Here is a 23,631-nt window from a genome sequence, read left to right as displayed (position 1 = left end):
CCACTATTAGGTGGGAAGAAAATTTTTGGTCCTTTCATTATTCTTCCTTTGTCATAAGATCATTGGTGTGTTTTTGATTTCCAAAGAGAAAAGAGCATGTTTATGGTTTTGCCTTTATTTTTAGTCTGTGTTCTTCATTGTTCTAACAGTGTATATTCTTATAGCAATCTCAACTTCTAATTTAGTTATTGGTAAAATATTAGTTCTGATAAAAACAGACAAATGCATGATTAAGTACAAAGTTAACTCAGGATGTTCCCAAATACCCTACTGAGCTCCAAACATAAGGTCAAGTTTGCCAGGGAGCAGGACAGAGAATTACTGGGATTTCCGACGCCAAGGGCATCTCTAGATGGGGTCACTGGCCATTCTATCAGCGAAGCAGCATCAAACTTCCTCTAGTGGAGTTTTCCGAGGGCATAAAGCTCTACACTAGGCCCACCTGCAAAGAGACAACAGTTAACACTGCTCCTTAGTGAAAGCACAGGATGAAACCAGTTTTGCAGTGCCTATGGTGACACTGACACCTGAAGACCCTGCCCCCCAGGATCTATGTCACTAATTGTTCATTACCAGAAATCCACTGTTAAAGCAGAGTTGGCAGAGCTGGATGTCTGGAGACGTGGCTTGTCCTGGAGACAAGAAACTGAGGCCCAGAAAAAGGAAAATGACTTAATCACAAACACCAGCTAAAGGCACAGCCAGGGTCACATCCCTGGCCTCCTCTTAGAACAGTGCCCTTTCCAAAAATGAGCCCCAAAGCCTCATCTAGAGATGACAGCAGGGTACCCCCCAACTTTGTTCCTCCAATGCTATAATTATAAAGGAGTCCCTGCTTATTAACCCATTATCACACACAGTTCTGTGCTAAGGTCTTGCCCATCTTATCTCACTTAACTCTTAATGACCCTGTGAAGTATGTGCCATAACAGATAATTCTATGAAGCAGGGAGCTATGAGACTTGCCCAAGTCTCTCTGGCTGCTAAGTAATAAATCTAAAATTCAGACTGGGATCTCTTGTCTTCATAGCCCATGATCTAACCCAGTACCTTAGTCTTCCTCCACCTAGTTCTTCCCTCAGCTCCTTAGTGCCAACGCTAGCACATCTCAAGGCTCCGGACAGACCGTCTTCCCGCAGCTGTTTTCCCTGATGACAGAATTGATGAGTTCAGGTAGCCAGCAGGCACTCCCGGATTTCAGAGGAGGTTGGCTTCTCCCCAGTGCCAGGAAATACATAACAAACGATGATTGAAAAGTTCATGCTAATCCCATTACCCAGACCAGTGGCTGGGTAGGGAGAGTATGTGACCCATTCTAGCTGATGAGAAGTAAAAGAGTTCTCAAGGCTTTCCTTACTGTTTAAGAAGAGTATGGGCACATCAGACTCATAGAATGGCAAATGTCCTAAATAGCACTCTGGCCTCAGAATCAGCCCTTAAGGCATTCAGATCTGGCTGAAGAGCCCATGAGAGTATTTTAGGCATGGAAAGCCAAGACACTCTGGCAAAAAAGAAAAGAAAAAGAAAGAAAAACCTATATGAAAGATCTCTGCAAGTGAAATCCCAGTGGAAAGAATGGGCCATCAAAGAAGGAGGTACCTTTCTCTGGAGGGAGGAGAGAACTTCCACTTTGACTATGACCTTGTCTAAATAAGATGGGAGTTGGCGAACTCAGAAGGTTTCCATAGCCTTGGCAACTCATGACAAGAGCCTAGGGTGATTACTGATGCCATAAACAAGAGTGTCAATCTGTTAAGTCAACAATAGGAGTCACTGTGCACTTACTCCCCATGTAGGATCTCTGTCCTTAATGTGTTGTCCAATGTGAATTAATGCTATAACTAGTACTCAAACAGTACTTTACACTTTGTGTTTCTTATGGGTGCAAACTGTTGAAATCTTAATATATAGTAAATTGATCTTCTGTATATAAAGATAATTGAAAATGAATCGATGAATAGAATGGGAGAGGGAGGAGATGGGAGGGCTGTGGGTGGGAGGGAAGTTATGGGGGGAAACACTGTAATCCATAAGCTGTACTTTGGAAATTTATATTTATTAAATAAAAGTTAAAAGAAAAAGAAGAGTATGGGAAGATACTGGCCCTTCACTTTCTGTTGAGGATACTGGTACATGCATGTGATGTCTGCAGCTGAGGCAACCATATTACAAATATGAGGTGCCAACTATAAGGTCCAAAACAAAACAAAAAATACTGAGAATGGAGGAGCAAGACTGTCAGGAAAATCCTATCTCTTGGGTGTTGGAGAACATTGCTAAACCATTGCACCAATGTAAAGGTATTTACCTCCATTTTTCTCTTATTTTCAGGAATATCTATTGCCTACACCACCATTAATCAGATTTTCTGTTCCTGAAAGCCAGAAGGCTTCATAACAGACAGGAGCTGTTAGTTTGGAGATGTGTCATTGGAGGGTAGCAGCCCAACCTTGTGTCCAGCCCCACTCCTCTGTAAAATAAGTACTAGGTGGAGGAAATAAATCTTACTCGTTGAGGATGATATTTAAATGTAGGGACACATATTCAATATATGTGCTTATATAGAACTGTCTTATATCCACAATGGGTTAGTAAGCTATAAGATTAATCAGTATTCAATGGCAAGTTCATCAATATCCCATCAGAACACAAGTCTTGGCCCTTCAAGTTCAGCCTGAGCCATATATACTTCATTTGCACCTCAGTCTGCAGCTCAGCCACAGGAGGACGAAGAGCAAAGGCCCTGTCTGAGATGCTACCAGGGGTCCCAGCCCTGTAGTATTTCCTCAGCCTATAAATTTTTTCATATACCTCCCTATAAGCATATTCTAGGATCTACTAGTTTTGAAAACATGCATGGTAAGCATACATTAATACTTGCTATTTGATTCTATCTCATTTTAAAACTATACTATAAGTATTTTATCACACAGAAATCCTTTCTAAGATCCTCTACCTCACATGCCTATCAACCCTGAGCTGTCAATTGTTCAATCAACAAACAGTAATGCATGCCCAGTGTTGGGTTGAGAACTTAGGACTTACATGTGAAAAGGCTGGGCTATGTGGTTTGTTCATTCTCAATAACCACATAAATGGAAGTGATCCCAGCATGAAGAAGTTATGATATCCTTTTGCTCTTACTCAAGAATTCCAATCCCATCCCAGGAAAAGGACCGGAACTGTCAGTGTCCTATTTTCTCTGCTCTTCTCTGGGGAGATAGAATGGTGTGAACAAAGCTTCTAGGACAAATATGGTAAGACAATAATATCATTCCTTGAACTAGTCACACCTCTATGAACTTGAACTAAACAGAAAATAGAAAGGACCAAATGGACTGCCTTGTTATCTGAGCCTTCTGTGTTCAGTGAGCCTTTGGAGAGAAAACTGGATAACTGTTGAGGCAATTTGTGTACTAAAACCCTCTAGAAAGAACCCAAAGCTTCCCAAAGATAAAGAGTTTGTATCTTACCAATTTCTGCATTTCTAGTAGCTAGGATGGTGCTCAACACAAAGAACCCAATAAATGTATAATAAATCAATCAATACGATTTATTATTGGTTATTATCATTTTCACCATCATTATAGGCAAATGTAACCTTGTGCTTTTCATTTTGGATATTGTAGATAAAGAAGTATCGTGTCTAATAAAATACAGTATTCTGGTCTCATTTTCGAAATCTGAACTACAAAAGTACCACACAATATAAAGCTGTGTTCAAATGAAATCTTATTTTAAACTTGCATTTTAAAAACTCCACAATGCAAATCTAAGTTGGGGATCTCAACCTTGTTAGAGTGGGAATTATTAGTTCCCTTTTTAGTACATTCTAAAGTGAGCACCTTGCACTTAAGATGCACCCATAGTGTGTTGGGACCTCTAAAAACATCACGAAGAAGAATCATTGACAAAAGCACCTGATTTTTTGATCAAGCATTGTATTTGTCAGGGAAGATGATTGGGGTAGCACTGACAGAAATTTTATCACATTTAACATTTGTTCATTTCACACTTCAGGCTCTCTCTAGATCGCAGAACTTGTTTCATTGGCATTTGTCATATCTCGGCTATCTTCTTTCACCACTTTGTAGATGGTGGCTTTTTTAGGCGACTTTTTCTGAGCTGAGGATTTTTTTTTTCTAGGATGCCAATCCAATCTGGTATTTCAAAATGCCAACACCATTGGCCCTGCTGGAAACCGATTAAACAATTTCTATGCCTAACAGCTCTTTTCAAGTTGCTGAGTTTTTGATTTTCATTTCTTAAGGCTAAATTTTCACACACACAAAAATTGCCCACTCTTTGCATGCAAATGAAGCAGTTTAGAAATGGAAATTCAAGCACAGTGAGCCCTGCATTAATTTACAAATCCATGGCATATTTAAAATATTTTTTCAAATTGCTTCACACGTTTTGGGTGTGTGACACATCGCCATTTAACTTAGTCAAAGTTATTTTGCTGATAAACTTTAGATAACTCTAAAGAAGGCATCTTAGGGAGAACCAAAGAAGAACTCTTTTTCCGTTCCATTATTTTTTTTTTCATTAAAATAAAATGGGATCAACTTGGGTGAGCTAGAGCTAGCTGCCTCTAAAGGCGGAACTTTCTCGCCTAGATGAGAAAGTTGAATAAATGGAAGAGGAAATCGAAATCAAAGTCCTTGTGAGTAAGTCTATGAAAGTAGAAATGTGTACATCATCAACACTTTACATTTCAACTGCTTCATTTCTAGTTTCTGTAAGAAGAAAACCCAAATGTATCTCACACCTCTGCAAAGATAAAAATAGATCATCACTAGTCTTCAGCAAAGAATATCCTAGCTTACTGTTGTGTATTTGCAAAGAAACAACGTACGGCTGGCTCAAATAGGTCTGTTGAAGCAAAGTGTTTTTTTCGTTCATTTTCTTAGACTGCAACAATGTCAGCACATTCTAGACTTAGCATTCCTGAGGGTTGTTTTCTTTTTACACTCAAACAAAATCTTCCCCGTGACCAATCTGGTCTTGACCTATTCAGATCCTGGTCAGACTTGAAAAAACTATAATGAACTCTACCAGATGGAAGACTATTTATGAAATCATACTAAATAAGACAGAGACATTAGCATAGGGACAAATAGCCTATGGAAACAGAATCAAAGAGACCTGAGAAAATTTTATATATATATATATGTACATATATATAGACAAACATAGACACACATACATATACACACATACACATAGGAGGACTTCAAAAGATTTTGGAAAATGGCATTAAAAGATAATTTTAAAAAGTAAACATTATTTCTCAACACAAGCACCATCAAGTTGAAGACACTTCTTAGTGATGATGGCAGCCACTGAGTTTATCCCTAAAGAATTGAGGGTCCTGGAAATTTGGCCACATCAATGCAGTCTTTTTTACATTTTTAACTGAAGAAAAGCTGGTGCCCTCTAAAGATATTTTATTATTAAGAAGCAAGAAGAAGTCATAAGGAGCCAAAGCAGTATGGTAGGTGAATGTCTAAGAATTTCCCTTGAGAACACTTGCAAAGCTGCTGGTGTTTGATGAGAGGAGAGAGCATCAGCACTGTCATGTGGAAAACTCCCTGGTGAAGATTTCCTGGGCATTTTACTCCAGAAGCTCTAGCTGACTTTCTCGAAATCCTCTGCCTAAGACATATTATCTGCTTTCAAGCATCCCAAAAGACTACTGTCATGCCTACCCTAGACCAGCCTTCATTTGCTTTGAACCACTTCCATGTCTCAGTAGCCATTGGTTTGATTGCATCATGGCTTCAGGATCATACTTGTAAAACTGTGCTTCATCTCTTATTATAATTTTTTAGAGGAATATAGCCACATCTTCATCCCACTTGTTTGCAATTTCCATCCAAAGATCAACTCTTGTCTGCTACTGATCTGGATGCAGCAATTTTGCCCCCATTTAATAGGAAGCTTGCTCTGCCTTAATTTTTCATTCAGAACTATGCAAGCTGAACCAATTGAAGTGGTTATGGTGAGAGTGATTCTGCTGTCAGCTGTCAGTCTTCTTCAATTAGGGTATGAACAAATTTTCCTTTAAAGATGGATGTGGATGGTCTGCCTCTGTGGGCTTCACCTTTAACATTGTGAGGGGTCAGACGGGTTAATAAATAGGCAGACAGGTTGGTCCTGGTAGAAAATGAGGAAAAGGAAACTTCCCCTAAAAGTTATCTTTAGCGAGATCAAAGTGCAAAACACCACTGCTTGTCTCTCCCCAAAAGCTGCCTTTAACAAAATAAAAGTGCCTGCCCCCACTCCTTGGGAGCTTCCAGTCTTATCATGAAATTAGCAAGAGAGTGTTGAGTCCACCCTTTTATCAGGAACAAACCAGACAGGGCAAACAAGATTACAAATCTCCAGTCTTTGGATGGCTTTTGTCACTGCCTTGTAACTGTTAGCTGAGTGTCAGGTTTTTTTCCCCAAAATTGGCTTAAAAACCCACCACCAGCAGTCCCTGTAGATCTTGCCTCTCTTGGAGCCCCACTCCTGGCCACTTTTGGCAGGTTGTTTCTGTCTTAAACAAGTCTTGCTTTTCTTCCTGCTTTGTTTACATGGAAATTCTTCTTCCATATGAGACAAAGGAAACAAAGGACCAAGGTAAACTTTCTCACCACTGTTTCACCCTTTCACCCATAACAGTATCATCTCATTTCTTTTAATTGTTTTTAAATTTATTTACTTAAAAATTTATTTATTTGAAACTCAGAGTTACACAGAGAGAGGAGAGGTAGAGAGAGATCTTCCATCTGATGGTTCACGCAGGTGCAGGTTCTCAAGGACTTGGGCCATCCTCCACTGCTTTCCCAGGCCATAGTAGAGAGTTGGATAGAAAGAGGAGCAGCTGGTACCAGAACCAGCATCCATATGGGATGCCGGTGCTTCAGGCCAGGGCGTTAACCCACTGCACCACAGCGCCAGTCCCAAATTTATTTTAAAAGTTAGAGTTACTGAAAGAGAGGGAAAGACAGAAGAAGACAGAGACCGAGACCTCCCATCTGGCTCATTCCACAGATGGCCACAACACCAGTGCTGGGACAGGCCAAAGCCAGCAGCATCATGGTGGCAGGGTCCCCAAACACTTGAGCCATCTTCTGCTGCTTTCCCCAGGCCATTAGCAGGGAGCTGGATTGGATATGAAGTGGCCAGGACGAATCCACACTCATATTGGATGCATGTCGCAAGCAGCATTTTTTCTCTTAAAATAAGTTGTCCATTTGCAAATGGCTGGTTTATTAGGGGCATTGTCTCCATAAATTTTTCATAAAGTATGAGTGATTTTACTATTCTTCCATCTTAACTTCACCATAAATGTAATGCTTATTCTAGCTTCAATGTGACAAGACTTTATGTTGCTCTGAGAAGGGCCTTTTTCAATCTGATAGTTATCCTTCTTAGTGGTCAAACTAGATCCTGTTCAAAGAGTTTATAAGTCAGCACAAGTTTATTTTGGTGCAAAAAATATTTAAAATCATTTTTCAGAATGCATATTTTTCTAGGGATTTTTTTAAAACATTGTAAACATGTGGAAAAGGAAAGATTCACCATTCAACAGTAGTTCTTGGAGACAAGACTAACAGCAAGCAGAAAGTGGAAAGGAACAGAACAGAACGGAAGCAAAGGAGCAAAGAGAAAACAAAATGATTCCCTCCTCACTAAAATCAATTCCAGATGAATCAATGACGTACGAAAGACAGACTTTATAATTTTCAGGAAAACATTCTTTGTGACCTCAGGATTAAAAAGGATTCTTAAATCACAAAAAGAAGAAACAGTGAGAAAAAATAGGATAGATTCAACCACATAATCTACATTCAGTAGAGCATCCAGAAAGAGACAAAACCCAAAAGGGGAAAAGACATCTGCAAGACCTATAGTTAACAAAAGGTTAATATCCAGAAAACAGTAGGGGTAAAAAGAACCCAGAGGGAGGCAACCCATGGGCAAAAGTCGTTGGAAACACATTTGAGAGAAGAGAGAGGATGAATGTCCCTGAAACATGTCGGGAGATGGTCTTTGATGAGCAGGGAAATGCACAATGAGACGATTGTGAGATACCGTGCATCCTAGGAGGTGAGAAAAACACATACAAGTCTGACAATACCAAGTGTTAGTGAGACTTCAAGTGAGCACATGAAATAATGGGTGCTCCCTTACACTGCTGTGGGAGCAAGATGGTCACACCCACTTTGGTGTGCCCTTGAGCATAACCTAGTAAAATTGAACATGTGCACACCCCACACACTTCCAGATATACTGCTGCTCCCAGATATAGACAGTTACACTCTGCATAAGGACATTTTAGCCAATGAGGAATACCATTAAACTATTAAGGAGCTAAAATTTTATACTTCCTCACCTAATGACATTGTAGCGATTGTCACATCATAGCATAATGCAGTATTCACGTCTATGGTGATGATCATATAAACAAACCTACTGTGCTGTGAGTCATACAGAGTATGGCACATGGGGGCAGGTGTTTGCCATGGAATGAAGGTGCTACTTGAGACACTCACATCTCATATCAAAAGTGCCTGGGTGGGGCTGGCACTGTGGCATGGTCGGTAAAGCCTTCGCCTGCAGTGCTGGCATCCCATATGGGCACCGGTTCAAGATCCAGCTGCTCCACTTCCGATCCAGCTCTCTGCTATGGCCTGGGAAAGCAGTAGAAGATGGCCCAACTCCTTGGGCCCCTGCACCCGCGTAGGAGACCCAGAAGCTGCTCCTGGCTCCTGGCTTTGGATCGGCGCAGTTCCAGCTGTTGCAGCCAACTGGGGAGTGAACCAGTGGATGGAAGATCTCCCTCCCACTCCCTCTCCGCCTCTCTATGTAACTCTGACTTTCAAGTCAAATAAATAAATCTTAAAAAAAAAAAAAAGTGCCTGGGTTTGAGTCCCAGCTCTACTCCCAATTCCAGCTTCCTGTTAATGTGTGCCTTGGAAGCAGCAGGTAATAGCTCAAGTACCTAGGTCCCTGCCACCACATGGGAGAGCTACATTGGGTCTCAGGCTCCTTAGATTTGACCTGGCTCAGCCCTGGCTGTTGTAGACATCTGGGAAATGAAGCAACAGATAAGAGATCTCATTTTCTTTTTCTACCTTTAAAATTAATAAAAATTGTTTTAAAAAGGTATGGCATGTAAGATTATATATAGTAGATAATACTTGAAAATGAATAACTATGCTACATACCAGCTTCTGCTTTTACCATACTATACTTTCTATTATTTTAGAGTGTGATCCTACTCATGGAAAAAAGATTACTTTAAAATGTTATGCTGTGTTACACCTGTTACATGTTATAGCAGCAAGCTCATATGTCTTGTGCTTGCCCATGTTATCTTTTGATTGCATTAAAAGGCAACATCCACGCTGGCACCGCAGCTCACTAGGCTAATCCTCTGCCTGCGGCGTCGGCATCCCATATGGGCACCGGTTCTAGTCCCAGTTGCTCCTCTTCCAGTCCAGCTCTCTGCTGTGGCCCGGGAAGGCAGTGGAGGATGGCCTAAGTGCTTGGGCCCTGCACCCACATGCGAGACCAGGAGGAAGCACCTGGCTCCTGGCTTCGGATCGCCGCAGCACGCTGGCTATAGTGGCCATTTGGGGTGTGAACTAACGGAAGGAAGACCTTTCTTTCTGTCTCTCTCTGTCTCTCTCTCACTGCCTAACTCTGCCAATCAAAAAAAAAAAAAGGCAACATCCAGTGATTCACCTGTACCACCTATATTTGTTTAAATACATACGCAATCAAGAAATCACCTAACACCTTGTTCAGAATGTATCCTTGTCGTAACTGGCATATAAATATAATAAGGGTACTTCAAAAAAATGTGAAAATGAATTAAAATTTTGGGTACAAGAAATTTTGTAGCTCATGCACAGTTTTCCCTAAGATACATTTTCCTTTTTTCCAGTTTTAAAAGTTTTTTTTTTTTTTTTTGACAGGCAGAGTGGACAGTGAGAGAGAGAGACAGAGAGAGAAAGGTCTTCCTTTGCCGTTGGTTCACCCTCCAATGGCCGCCGCTGCAGCCGGCGCACCGCGCTGATCCGATGGCAGGAGCCAGGATCCAGGTGCTTTTCCTGGTCTCCCATGGGGTGCAGGGCCCAAGCACCTGGGCCATCCTCCACTGCACTCCCTGGCCATAGCAGAGAGCTGGCCTGGAAGAGGGGCAACCGGGACAGAATCCGGCGCCCCGACGGGGACTAGAACCCGGTGTGCCGGCGCCGCAAGGTGGAGGATTAGCCTATTGAGCCACGGCGCCGGCTTCAGTTTTAAAAGATTTTAAAGAGAACAAATTTCAAGTATTTGATAGATACAATTCTAAGATAACTACATTTTTCTCCTCCCTCAATCCCCTCTCCTTCCTTTTTCCTTCAATTTATGCAATATCATAACTTCAATTTACTTTATAATCACAGGTTTAATACATCACTAACCATAATGTTCAATAAGTAAAAAGTAGAAAGACCACTGCCCCACAGGAGTATAGACAAGGGCTAAAAATAATCAAATCACATCATTTTCATTCATATGCATAGTTAATATAGAATACAAAAATAATCATTTATCAAAGAGAACATATTATATTTGTCTTTTTGGAACCGACATTTCAGTAAGCATAATGGTCTCCAGTTGCATCCATTTTGTTACGAAAAAACAGAATTTCTTTTTTATGGAAGAGTAGTATTTCATTGTGCATATATACCATATTTTCTTTATCCAGTCATCAGCTGATGGACATTTCTGATGGCCCCTCATATGTATGAATTTCAAAATATTTTGCATCAAAATAAACATTAATTTTTAGCAAGTGTTTTGAAGCATGCACGCACACACACACACACACACACACCTAAGAAAAAGTTATGTATATGCTTGCCAGGCAATATATGTAAGAATATTCACAGCAGCACTGTTTTTCAAAGCAAAACAAGCCAACATTCATCAACAGGTGAATGAATTATGATATAGGCATAATTTACAATGGATTGCAATATGGCTACATGTGAACATGGCTCAATCTACAATGTATAATACTGAAGAAATAAAAAGGCAAGCTTGAAAAAAATACAGACATTATAACTATTTACTGAAAGTTCTAAAACAGGTAAAACTAGGTAATAGATTATTTAGGAATATCTTCACAAAGAAGATAAGCAATTAACAAATTCAGGACAGTGAACATCTCTTGGGGAAAGGGGGAATAAAATTTGAGGATCTCATGAATAAGCCTTCAGAAGTATCAGTTCTGTTCTTTTCCAACTGTTGTCATTTTATTATTCATCTTGAAGTTGTATGTAGATGATGTAGTCATTATATATTTGATAAGTTTTAAAACAAACTTTATACCTTTGATTTTGAGCTCACACATCAAGCACTCAGCACCACTCTCCCTAGCCCATCTTACTCTAGTTTGTCTTACATAGGAAGTCAATGTCCGTTATTCTCCAACATTCTGAAAGTAGCTAAAGCCCCTAGCACCTGTGCTTATCCTTGATACAGTGGTTGTATTGTTCTTGCTGTTGTGATCTCTATCTTTTGCCATGTCACAGATTGAGAAAACACAGAAATCTGATGGTTTGCTTGCTGGTCTGATCACTTCCATTTTAATAACCACTTGGTAGGCGGCATTTGAAAAATGTCCCCAAAGAATCATGTCCTGAAGTCCCAATTAAATAAACCTCACAGAGGCTCGTTGAATGGAGTTTTTAGTTGGGAGGCAACTTTACCTTGTGTGTGTATGTACGTGTGTGTGTGTGTGTAGTCAATGCTTGTTAGACCCCAAACTTCCTTATGCGGTCCCAAGAAAATGATGGCTATGCATTTCTTCACATCTTAAATGCACATTCTGTAGCTATTTTCACATCTCCGAAATCAGGAAGCATTTCCAATCTATGGTGTGACAGAGTTTGACAGAATTTTCTTTCTTAGTAAAACACAAAATGACGGTTAACTTAAAGTTGGTTCCCTAGTTTCTTTGGGATATAACATCAAGTTTCCACAGAGATCCCCATCAATAAAAGGGGAGAAAAAGGCAAAGGTCTCAGAACACAGAGAGATCACGCATTCCCTAGAGAGCAGAAATGACTGCAACAGCCTGCACCTGACAGCCACCCTTGTAGTCAGCAAAGGACCCAAGGAGGAGGAAAAGTGGATCCATTAGAAACAGCCTGCAGCTTTATACACGGTCAATCTCTCAGACAGAAATTCATCAAGCACAACTATTAAGTACTAGGCACAGCTCAAAATATTGATTCAAGAGAGACATACAGGGGTGGACATTTGGCATAGTAGCTAAGACACCAGTTAGGGCAACAGCATTCCCTATTGGCAGGCTTGGGTTCAAGTCCTGGCTGTGCTCCTGATTCCAGCTCCCTGCTAACGCACACTTGGGAGGCAACAGGTAATGGCTCAAGTAATTGGGTTTGTGCCACCTGTGTAGAAGACCTAGATTGAGAAACTGGCTGCCAGCTTTGGCTTGACCCAGCCCTGACCATTGTGGGCATTTGGGGAGTTAACCAGAGGACAGGAACTCACTTTGTATATGTATCTCTTTCTCTGCCACTCAAATCAAAACAAAGCAAAAATAATCTAGAGAAGGAAAGAGACATACACACAGGTAGTGAGAGCCTTTGCCTATGCCATGAAGCTCTGCCACTCTGCCAGCAAAGAGAATGAGACCAGAGATCACAACAGTCACTCACTCACATGCTCTGAGGACCACAGTGCTTCATTGCTGAAAGCAGGAAAAATGAAACAGAAGTCTACTACACACTCTTCCTTTAAAGACTCAGAAAATCAATAGCCACAACTTTGAACTGATCTTACCTCCTGTGGGGCTATCTCTGCACACCTATATATGATGAATAATTGTGAAGTTCAAACAGCAAAACCTCCACAACTCCTTGGCGCCTTGCATCACATTCCAATGTGTGCAATTCATTCCACAAACACCAGGATTGACCGGAGATTGGGTGGCTCACTGGTAGACACAAATCCCCATAAGGATCTACCTGTGGCCAGGGAGTCTTGCACAAAAGATATGATGTGTATAAAGCAGTTTAAATGAATGATTACTAATTCATGAATCACCAGGACTTGCAAAATCCCCATAGAGCAAAAAATAAATTTATGGATTTCCCTTATCTGTGGATTAGCACCCCGGCTTAACTTACTCAGTAACGTGAATGACATACAGCAATAGATTGAGGATTTGCCAAATGATGTAAATATGTATTTTATGTAAGGTTTTAAAAGAGTAATTTGTTTCTACGCATCCTTTGAGTGTTTAAGGACTATCTGATAGGTTGCAATTTAGGTATTATGTGTTGTATTTGCCATGTTGGGCACCAAAATGTTTCGCTTGGAATACTGAGTTGAGATGCTTTCTGTGGTTAGCAGGAACTACTGAAACTTGTGAAAGTGATTCCTACAGTTTTCCACCTGCTCACAGCCAAGCTTCCTAGTCTAAGAAGCACTAGAAGGGGAGCCACACTTACCTGGTTTGATGTATGATAGGTAGAACCATGCCTAATACCAATATGCACAGAACTTAAGTGCAGTCTGTTTCAAGTTTAAATGAGTTTAATCTGGACAGAAGGGAAGAGCAGAAATTGATGGGCACATGTTTGGCTTTGCTCTGAGATGACATTTATCTGACCTAGCTTGGTCCAGATTGATGTGATCCAATCTATCCCCATGAGCTAGAGAGCAACTCTCACCCATGATGGAAAAGAAGTGTTGTTTTAAAGCTTTATTTTACTTACTTATTTGAAAGGTAGAGTTACAGAGACAGAGGGAGATACAGATAGAAATTTTCCATCCACTGGTTCACTCCCCAAATGGCCACAGCAACCAGGGCTAGGGCAGAATAAAGCCAGGAACTTCATCCAGGTCTCCCATATGGGTTCAGGAGCCCAAGCACTTGGGCCATCTTCCACTGCTTTCCAAGGCACATTAGCAGGGAGCTGGATGGGAAATAGAGCAGCCAGGACTCAAACTGGCACCTGTATGGAATGCCAGCATCATAGGTAGCAGCTGACTCCACTATGCCACAATGCCAGCCCCAAAATAAACATTCTTACCACTTCCCTTACAGCAAAGAAAGCTTTAATAAGGAGAGAAAGGATGTAGGTAAAACACAAGACTGGCAGCCTGAGCAACTCTTTGCCACCTGGCCACTAAAACATCCTCAAAGTTCCTGCCAATGCCACGTTTTCTTTCCACTCCATGGAATAGAGCGCTGGAAATGACACTGTATAGTCGTCAGCTTCCAGCACCCCGATATGTGACAGTCTCCTGCATGAGACTTTTATTCTTATTTGGCAGTTGGAGTTTTAAATGACTCAGTGATTAATGCTTCAATACCGCACGTGATAATTGTCTTGGCAGAAGAAGATGTCATTGTTCATGCCCACTCACCTTTTGAATGGTGTTTCCCACTCCTGTTCCCTTATTTATGCCTTGTTGATGCTTATCTATATTTAGCCAGTGTTTTGCTAATATCCAAGGAGTCATCAAAGGTGCAGCTGCTTCGTCTCTACAGGAAACCCCTGCTTTAGGGGGCCAGCACTACTCTATGAGGCTCTGTTCTGGAACATTCCACCACAGGAAGATGAGAAATGTGCTCCTTAATTTTAAATTAGCTGGCTAATGCTTCTCTGTTTGCCCCCATTTGGGGCTCAATGAACTCATCTGTTACTCGTGTTTGATTGTTAGACTCATGAGGATGTTTTTTCTGGCCCTCCGTCGGTGGAGCTATATTGGCTCCTTGCTTCCTCCCTGTCCGGGGCCCCTTTTCTTCCATTGTGTGGACACATGGCCTTGTTTTTGTTTTCAATGTCCCAAGATAGGAAACTGGTGATAGTCCTTTCCTGTTTCTCCCTGAGTGACTGGTTTGTGTCACAAATGCTTGGCTCACTTCCTCCATGTCCTTAGACAAGGGGATTCTCCAAAGCCATGCCGCCTGCCACCTCTGTCATTGTGTGAGCTCCGCAGCAGGAATTATTACAGGGCCCACCCTGCTTGAGTGCCATCCAAGTCTGACTGAGTAACAATACACCCAGAATATTCTACCTGAAAGTGGCCTCAGCATAAGGCAATGTCATGCTAGACTTCTTGCTATGCCCTGAGTCACCTCCTTTCAGGAACAGAGAAGGCTCTGTGACAACTTGTTGGTCTCCCCAGAAGCCCCTTTCAATCCATCCTTGAAACAGAAAATATTCTCCACTGGTCTGGCCTTTCAAAAATTAGGAGTGGAAAAAAATCCTTTTTCTATACATCTTTTTAAAATTGTATTTATTTGAAAGGCAGACAGACAGCTCCCATATGCTTATTCACTCCCCTAATGCCACAACAGCCAGGGCTGAGCTGTGCCAAAGCCAGGAGCCAGAAACTCAACCCACATATCCCATATGGGTGGTGGGGAGCCAGCTGCTTTAGTCAGCACCTGCTGCCTTTCAGCATGCACAGTAGTAGGAAAGTGGCGTAGAGAGCACAGCCCGGACTTGAACCCAGGCACTTGGATAACTACTACACCAAAAGCCTGCCTCTCATATATATCTAGAAATCAATAAATAGAGAAGGAAATTTTAGAATGAGGGTTTTTTCCCCAAGAAGTTGATGGATAATGCACATTGTAAAAAAAAAAAAAAAAAAAAAAAAAAAAAAAAAACCACTATGTTTGGATATAAAAATGTTTTTGTACCAAAACAAATATTTTAAATTCCATTTTTCATGAACTGCTTGAAGTCCCTCTGTAGATTTCACCAGGTTTTTTAGGAAACTAAAAATAATCCACCCGAGCAGGATAAGGGAACACAGGAAAATGGATTGGGCAGGAGAAGGGAGGCATTTGAAGTGCTGTATGCTGGGTTTCCTACCACCCCTTCTGCCAATGTCCATGTGCTTCCATGGCAGAGTCAGAGGGCAGAGGAGAAACCAGCATTCCCAGGGAACTACACCGCACGAGGCTTTAGAACACGTCAGGGAAGACCCTGTGATATAGGGCCTGAGACACGGGCTCTGGAGCCAGGTTTGAAACCTGACTCCACCATTGTGAGTCCTTAGTCATTTTAATCTCTCAGTGCATTGGTTTCCTCACCTGTAGAATAGAGATCATAATAGTTCCTCCCTCATGGAGTCATGAGTAAACGGGTTGATGTTAAATGGTACCTGGTATATAGTAACCACTACATAAACATCTGAAAAGCCTAAAAATTAACTTACACAGATAACTAAATCCATTGGATTTTCATAATCCTCTGAACTACTTTTGTATCACACATACCATTGGTGCCTACTCAAAAGCCACTGCTCCTTCCCCTCCATTTTGGGCAGAACCAACCTCCACATGATAGAAACTACAAATGACATATGTTGACTTTCCTAGGATTCCTTGCTGCTGACATACAAACATGCAACCCAGTTCTAGCCAATAGAATCTGAGATTTGTGGTGCTAGAGTCTTTTAGAGTTTGTCAAACAAACAAAAAGTTCAACAAAGCGGAGGCCACTTCTGTTACTGGATGCGTATTAATAAATTTGCAATATTAATAAGCCTGTGGGCTCTTGGCTCATATTCAGAGAGTAATTCTGAATATTAGCACAAATAAACAAGTCAGCATGATAAGTTTTTAAGCTTTTTTTTTCAGTGAGAGAAATGCACAGGGAAGTGAGGACTGAAAGAAAGAAAGGGAAATCTGAGTTCATACCGCGTATCAGGAGCCAGCCATGTGGAGGAGCACGTAGGCCAGGAAGCATGAGGCAGGTGGCCCAAAGGCCATGACTCCGGAGGCTCAGGATAGCGAGGGTCTGCAATGGTAAAGAGGGCAAAAGGCTAAAATAGGGCCGGGCCCAGCGTAGTTAAGGCTTTTAATCAACTTCCAAAGGGGAGTTGGTTAATTAGCCTGATTGGCGAGTGGGCACACAGGTGTGGTCAGGTAGGGACATGAAGTCACACAGACGGCATGGTGAAGGCATGGGCTTCTAGCTCACAAACCTAATCAATTTATCTTATATGTCTGCCTACAATTCTTCCACACAGTCATCTTGGACAGTGAGGAAAAGTCCCAGGAAAGCCAATCTGGTTTCACAGAACCAACCCTGGAGCCACCAAGCTTCTTGGCCAGCATATATACTTCCAAAAGTGATTTTCAGATTCAATATAACCCATAATAAAATTCAAGTGACATTCTTATGGAACTAGAAAAAGCGATCTTAAATTTGTATGAAAGCAAAGAAGACACCAAATAGGCAAGCAATCTCAAGAAGAAGAAAAAAAAAAGAGCAAGAGGCATTACACTACTCAACTGTAAGATGTACTATAGAAGATACAAGGTGGCTGATTAGGGTGTAATCACACTAACGTAAGCTGCTCCGGGACATGTAAAGAACAAAGGAAGGACTACGTTACCAGGAATTTGACTGATGGAAATTTTCCAAGAAGTGAAAAAAATAAATAAAAATGAAGACTCCGTGGGATGAGAGGCAAGAAGACAGACACTGCGCCAGCCATGTGGCACAGCCACTTGCCAGTTGTGAGCCACCACTGTGTCAAGGTAGGAAGAAATCACTGTGAACCCCGCCACTCAGTTTTAGCTGAGAGAGAATTCCACGGTCACACACTGACTTTTAATTCAGCCTAGAGAGCGGACTGGGGTCTGAACAGCTGCAGGGCTTGGAGCAGGGAAGCCACATAGCTTTCCTTTCCTACCTCCCCAACGTGCATACAGAGTCATATATGGCAGTGAAAAGTTGTGCCTTGTGCTTCTGTTCTCCTACTGGCCTCATAGTCAGAGCTGGGGCAATGTGTGGGACAAAGGATAGACTGCCTGCATCCTGCAACTATGGGACTTTGGGCATTAGCTCCAGAGCTACATTCAGGCACTCCATGCGAGCAAGGGGGATTCACCTTAGCTTCTGGGGGCTAACACCAGAAGCAGCTCATAAAAATATCTGCTCCCACACTTGGAGGTCCGAGTAATGACCCCACTAAACCCTGCAAAACCAGGACTGTAACAATTCATTCTAAAATTCTCAGTGCCAGCGAAATCTACCTGGCGGACATAGGGAAGAACCTACTTGCATTCCATCTCTCTGGACTCATACTCTCCAGAGCATACCTGTATACCTTATAGTCACCCTGTAGGACTGGAATAGGGTCCAGGCCACATCCCCTAGTTTTAGGACAAGGTTACTGGTATTATAAGCCACAGTACCAGTTCGACTCTCCAAGAAGGACCTGAGAAAGGCTCACACAGTCCTAGAGCCACAGCGGTTAGTGCCACAAGCCCTGGCATCACCCAAGCTTGCAAGGGAGCAGCCACTCTTATCTCCCTCAGCACTAAGAACATTCACCAGGGAGACTGATTCTGAACTCTGTGTGGACAAGATACGTACCCAAGAAAACCCTTATTCTTCTCAAAGCTACACTGCTATTCCTACAAGCTGCAGCAGACAAGTCTACCGTGTTATAGACACAGATGACACCGGTTAAGATGAAACAAATCAGACACTACACTCCTGGGCTCACCTAGAATCAAAACCAAAGCAAGAAACCAAGTGATATCCTGCATTCCAGCTAAACCATAAACTCTTTTATAATAAAACCTGCTCCATAAAGAAGGGGCAAATATACCAGATGGGCAGACATCACCATAGGACAAAGGAGACAGGAAGCAGCAAGGTAACATCATGCCTCCAAAAAGAAAAAACACAACATTCCTCCAGAACTAGACCCTGAACTGAAGGAAATCTATGAGATGACAGATATAGAATCCAAGATAATGATTGTAAGGAAACTCAATGAGATGCTAGAGAACACAGATAAAGACATGAGGAAATCAATGAGTGAAAACATTACTAAGGAGACAGCATTCTTTAAGAATAACAAAACAAATTTTAAAGATGAGATCATTAATTAGTGAAACAAAAGATAAGGTTGAGAGCTTTAATAGCAAAATAGACCAAGTAGGCTGGCACCACGGCTCACTAGGTTAATCCTCCGCCTTGTGGCGCCGGCACACCGGGTCCTAGTCCCGGTCGGGGCGCCGGATTCTGTCCCGGTTGCCCCTCTTCCAGGCCAGCTCTCTGCTGTGGCCAGGGAGTGCAGTGGAGGATGGTCCAAGTACTTGGGCCCTGCACCCCATGGGAGACCAGGATAAGTACCTGGTTCCTGCCATCCGATCAGCGCGGTGCACCGGCCGCAGCGCGCCAGTCGTGGCGGCCATTGGAGGGTGAACCAACAGCAAAAGGAAGACCTTTCTCTGTCTCTCTCTCTCACTGTCCACTCTGCCTGTCAAAAAAATAAAAAATTAAAAATTAAAAAAAATAGACCAAGTAGAGGACAGACTTTCTGACCTTGAGGGACAAGAATTTTGAAATAACCAAATCAGACAAAAATAAAAAGAAAATTTAAAAGAATGAAGAAAGTCTACATGAAATAAGGAATACCATTAAAAAAACAAATATTCATGTTATAGGCATCCCTAAAGGAGAAAAGGAAAAAGGCATTGAGAACCTGCTAAATGAAACAATAGTTGAAAATTTTCCAGGTCTTTAAGGAGACATGAACATCTAGATAGAAGAAGCTCAAAGAAACCTAAGCCGATTCAACCAAAAAAAGATCTTCTCTAAGGCTTATTGTCATCAGATTGTCATAAGTTAAGACAAGGAAAGAATCCTAAAGACAGTTACATATCAAGTTACTTACATATAAAAATATCAAGTTACATATAAAAGAAAACCAATTAGATTAACATCAGAATTCTCAGAAAAATTCTACAGGCCAGAAGAGAATGGGATGATATATTCAAGGTTGTAAAAGAAACAAAACTTTCAAACAAGAATATTATATACAGCAAAATACCCTTTAAAATTGAAGGACAAAGAATAGTGTTGACGTGAAGTGAGTAATGCTACCAATAGCAATGCAGGCATACCATCTAGGCACTGTTCAAGTCCCAGCTGCTCCACTTCCAATCCAGTTCCCTGCTAATGCACCTAGGAAAGCAGTGGAGTACACCATGTGATAGACCTGGAAGAAGTTCCTGGCTCCTAGCATCAGTGTAGCCCAGCCCTGGCCATTGCAGCTGTTTGGGGAGTGAATCAATGGGTCAAGGTCTCTGTCTCTCTCCCTCTCTCTGAAACTCTGGCTTTGAATTTTTTTTAACGTGAAGGATAGGGGCCAGCACTGTGGCGTAGTGGGCTAAGACTCCACTTGCAGTGCCAGCATCCCATATTGGGCACCAGTTCAAGTCCTGGCTGCTCCTCTTCTGATCCAGCTCCCTGCTATGGACTGGGAAAGCAGTGGAAGATGGCCCAAGTGCTTGGACCCTGCACCCATGTGGGACACCTAGAAGAGGGTCCTGGCTTCAGATTGGCCCAGCTTTGGCTGTTACAGCCATTTGGGGAGTGAACCAGTGGATAGAAGACCTTTCTTTCTGTCTCTACTTCTCTTTGTCTTCAACTCTCTCTCAAATAAGTAAATTCTTTAACAACAAAAATGTAAAGGAAAAACAAAGTATATTCCAGGTAAGCAAAAATAGAATTCACCAACACATAAGCCTTACAAAAATTCTGAAGAACATCCTGCATTAGAAGTAAACATCATGAAAACACATGACACCATAAAATTCACTAACAGAGCAGATATAATCATTATCCAATCAACAAAATGATAGGTCTTGGTTCTTATCTATCAATACTAATCTTGAATGTAAATGGATTAAATTCAACAACCAAAAGACAGGTTTCCAAAAGACTTAGGTTTGCTGAATGCATAAAAATACATAATCTCACTATATGCTGCCTAAAAGAAACTCACTTCAAAAAGATACACAGTCTGAAAGTCAAGGTTGGTAAAAGATACACCAAGGAAATGGGAACAAAAACCAAGCAGGTGTAGCTATCCCAAAATCAGATAAAATGGGCTTTAAGTCAAAAACTGTAAAAAGAGATAAAGAACATTATATTTTTATAAAAGGTTTTATTCAACAAGAAGATATCAAATATATATATACTCAACACAAGAACACCCAGATATATACAGAAAATACTGTTAGACTTAAAGGGAGAGATAGACTCCAATGCAATAATAGTGGGTGACTTCAACATTTCACTCTCATTAATGGAATGATTGTTTATACAAAAGAAAAATCAATAAAGATACATAGGAGTTGAAACATACTATTGAGCAAATGGACCTAACAGACATTTACAGGACATTTCACTCAACAGCTACAGGGTACACATTCTCATCAGCACAGTAAACATTTTCTAGAGTAGACCACATATTGGGCCACAAATCTGGTCTCAGCAAATTTAAAAAGACTGAAATTATACCATGCAGCTTCTCAGACCAAAAAAGAATAAAACTAGAGATCAAAAAGAACAGTAGAACACTCCTAAATGCTTGAAAATTAAACATGCTACTGAATGATCAATCGGTCACTGGAGAAAATCAAAAACTTTTGTGAAATAAATGAAAATGAAAACGCAACATATCAAAACCTGTGGGATACAGCAAAAGGAGTATTAACAGGGAAGTTTATAGCATTACGTTCTTACATTTAAAAAAAGTCTCAAATTAAAGATATAATGATGCATTATTTGAAAAAAAAATTTTATTTAGTAAATATAAATTTCCAAAGTACAGTTTATAGATTACAATAGCTTCCACCCCATAATTTCCCTACCACTCGCACCCCTCCCATCTCCCACTCCCTCTCCCATTCCATTCACATCAATTTTCATTTTCAATTATCTTAATATATACTGAATAGATCTTCTGTACATAAAGTAAAGATTTCATCAGTTTGCACCCACACAGAAACACAAAGTATAAAATACTGTTTCAGTACTAGTTATAGCATTACTTCACATTGGACAACACATTAAGGACAGATCCTACATGAGAAGTAAGTACACAGTGACTCCTGTTGTTGACTTAACAATTTGACACTCTTGTTTATGGCATCAGTAATCTCCCTAGGCTCTTGTCATGAGTTGCCAAGGCTATGGAAGCCTTTTGAGTTTGTCAACTTTGATCTTATTCCAACAGGGTCATAGTCAATGTGGAACTTCTCTCCTCCCTTCAGAGAAAGGTACTCTTTCTTTGATGGCCCTGTTCTTTCCACTGGGATCTCACTCACAGAGATCTTTCATTTAGGTCTTCTTTTTTTTTTTCTCCAGAGTGTCTTGGCTTTCCATGCCTAAAATACTCTCATGGACTCTTCAGCCATATCCGAATGCCATAAGGGCTGATTCTGAGGCCAGAGTGCTATTTAGGACATCTGCCATTCTATGAGTCTGCTGTGTATCCCGCTCCCCATGATGGATCATTCTCTCCCTTTTTGATTCTATCAGTTAGTATTAGCAGCCACTAGTCTTGTTTGTGTGATCCCTTTTACTCTTAGACCTATCAGTGTAATCAATTATGAACTGAAATTGATCACTTGGACTAGTGAGATGGCATTGGTACATGCCACCTTGATGGGATTGTATTGGGATCCCCTGGCACATTTCTAACTCCACCATTTGGGGCAATTCCGATTGAGCATATCCCAAATTGTACATCTCCTCCGTCTCTTATTCCCACTCTTATATTTAACAGGGATCACTTTTCAGTTAAAACTTAAACACCTAAAAATAATTGTGTGTTAATTACAGAGTTCAACCAATAGTACTAGAACAAAAAAAAAAAAACTAAAATGGATAAAGTATTACATTGTACATCAACAGTCAGGACAAGAGCTGATCAAGACACTGTTTCTCATAGTGTCCTTTCACTTCAACAGGTTTCCCCTTTGGTGCTCAGTTAGTTGTCGCCGATCAGGGAGAACATATGATATTTGTCCCTTTGGGAATGGCTTAATTCACTCAGCATAATGTTTTCCAGATTCCTCCATCTTGTTGCAAATGACCGGATTTCATTGTTTTTGACTGCTCTATAGTATTCTATAGAGTACCTGTCTCATAATTTCTTTATCCAGTCTACTGTTGATGGGCATTTGGGTTGGTTCTAGGTCTTACCTCTTGTGAATTGAGCTGCAATAAACATTAATGTGCAGACAGCTTGTTTGTTTGCCAATTTAATTTCCTTCGGGTAAATTCCAAGGAGTGGTATAGCTGGGTTGTATGGTAGGGATATATTCAGGTTTCTGAGGAATCTCCAGACTGACTTCCATAGTGGCTAACCAGTTTGCATTCCCACCAACAGTGGGTTAGTGTCCCTTTTTCCCCACATCCTCGCCAGCATCTGTTGTTGGTAGATTTCTGTATGTGAGCCATTCTAACTGGGGTGAGGTGAAACCTCATTGTGGTTTTGATTTGAATTTCCCTGATTGCTAGTGATCTTGAACCTTTTTTCATGTGTCTGTTGGCCATTTGGATTTCCTCTTTTGAAAAATGTCTATTGAGGTCCTTGGCCCATCTCTTAAGTGTTGTTTGTTTTGTTTCTGTGGAGTTTCTTGATTTCTTTGTAGATTCTGGTTATCAACCCTTTATCTGTTGCATAGTTTGCAAATATTTTTTCCCATTCTGTTGGTTGCCTCTTCACTTTCCTGTTTCTTTTGCAGTACAGAAACTTCTCAATTTGATGCAA

The 23,631-nt window shown here is 41.1% G+C and overlaps 1 protein-coding gene across 9 annotated transcripts in view; it reads right to left on the bottom strand.

Annotated features, from left to right (window-relative positions):
- Positions 1–217: 217 nt before the first annotated feature.
- The window catches only part of LOC149123708 (uncharacterized), a 53,829-nt gene continuing 30,415 nt past the window's right edge, over positions 218–23,631 (bottom strand). For 6 of the 9 annotated variants that reach the window (XR_016213982.1, XR_016213978.1, XR_016213980.1 and 3 more), the window contains 2 exons: positions 16,742–16,841; positions 218–442 (listed from right to left, as the gene is read on the bottom strand). Coding sequence is in view for 3 of the 9 variants with exons in the window: in XM_089305098.1 (XP_089161224.1) it covers positions 399–442; positions 16,742–16,841 (144 nt within the window). In the remaining 6 variants the exon portion in view is untranslated. The remainder of the gene's footprint in view (positions 443–16,741; positions 16,842–23,631) is intronic. The other 3 variants (XR_016213979.1, XR_016213981.1, XR_016213983.1) reach the window with 1 other exon arrangement.

This window comes from Oryctolagus cuniculus, chromosome 10, assembly GCF_051225735.1.
Source record: "Oryctolagus cuniculus isolate XC-2025 breed Fujian yellow rabbit chromosome 10, ASM5122573v1, whole genome shotgun sequence".
Lineage (NCBI taxonomy): Eukaryota > Metazoa > Chordata > Mammalia > Lagomorpha > Leporidae > Oryctolagus > Oryctolagus cuniculus.
The sequence above is the reverse complement of the archived record's forward strand: the minus strand, read 5'-3'. Positions and strand labels throughout refer to the sequence as shown.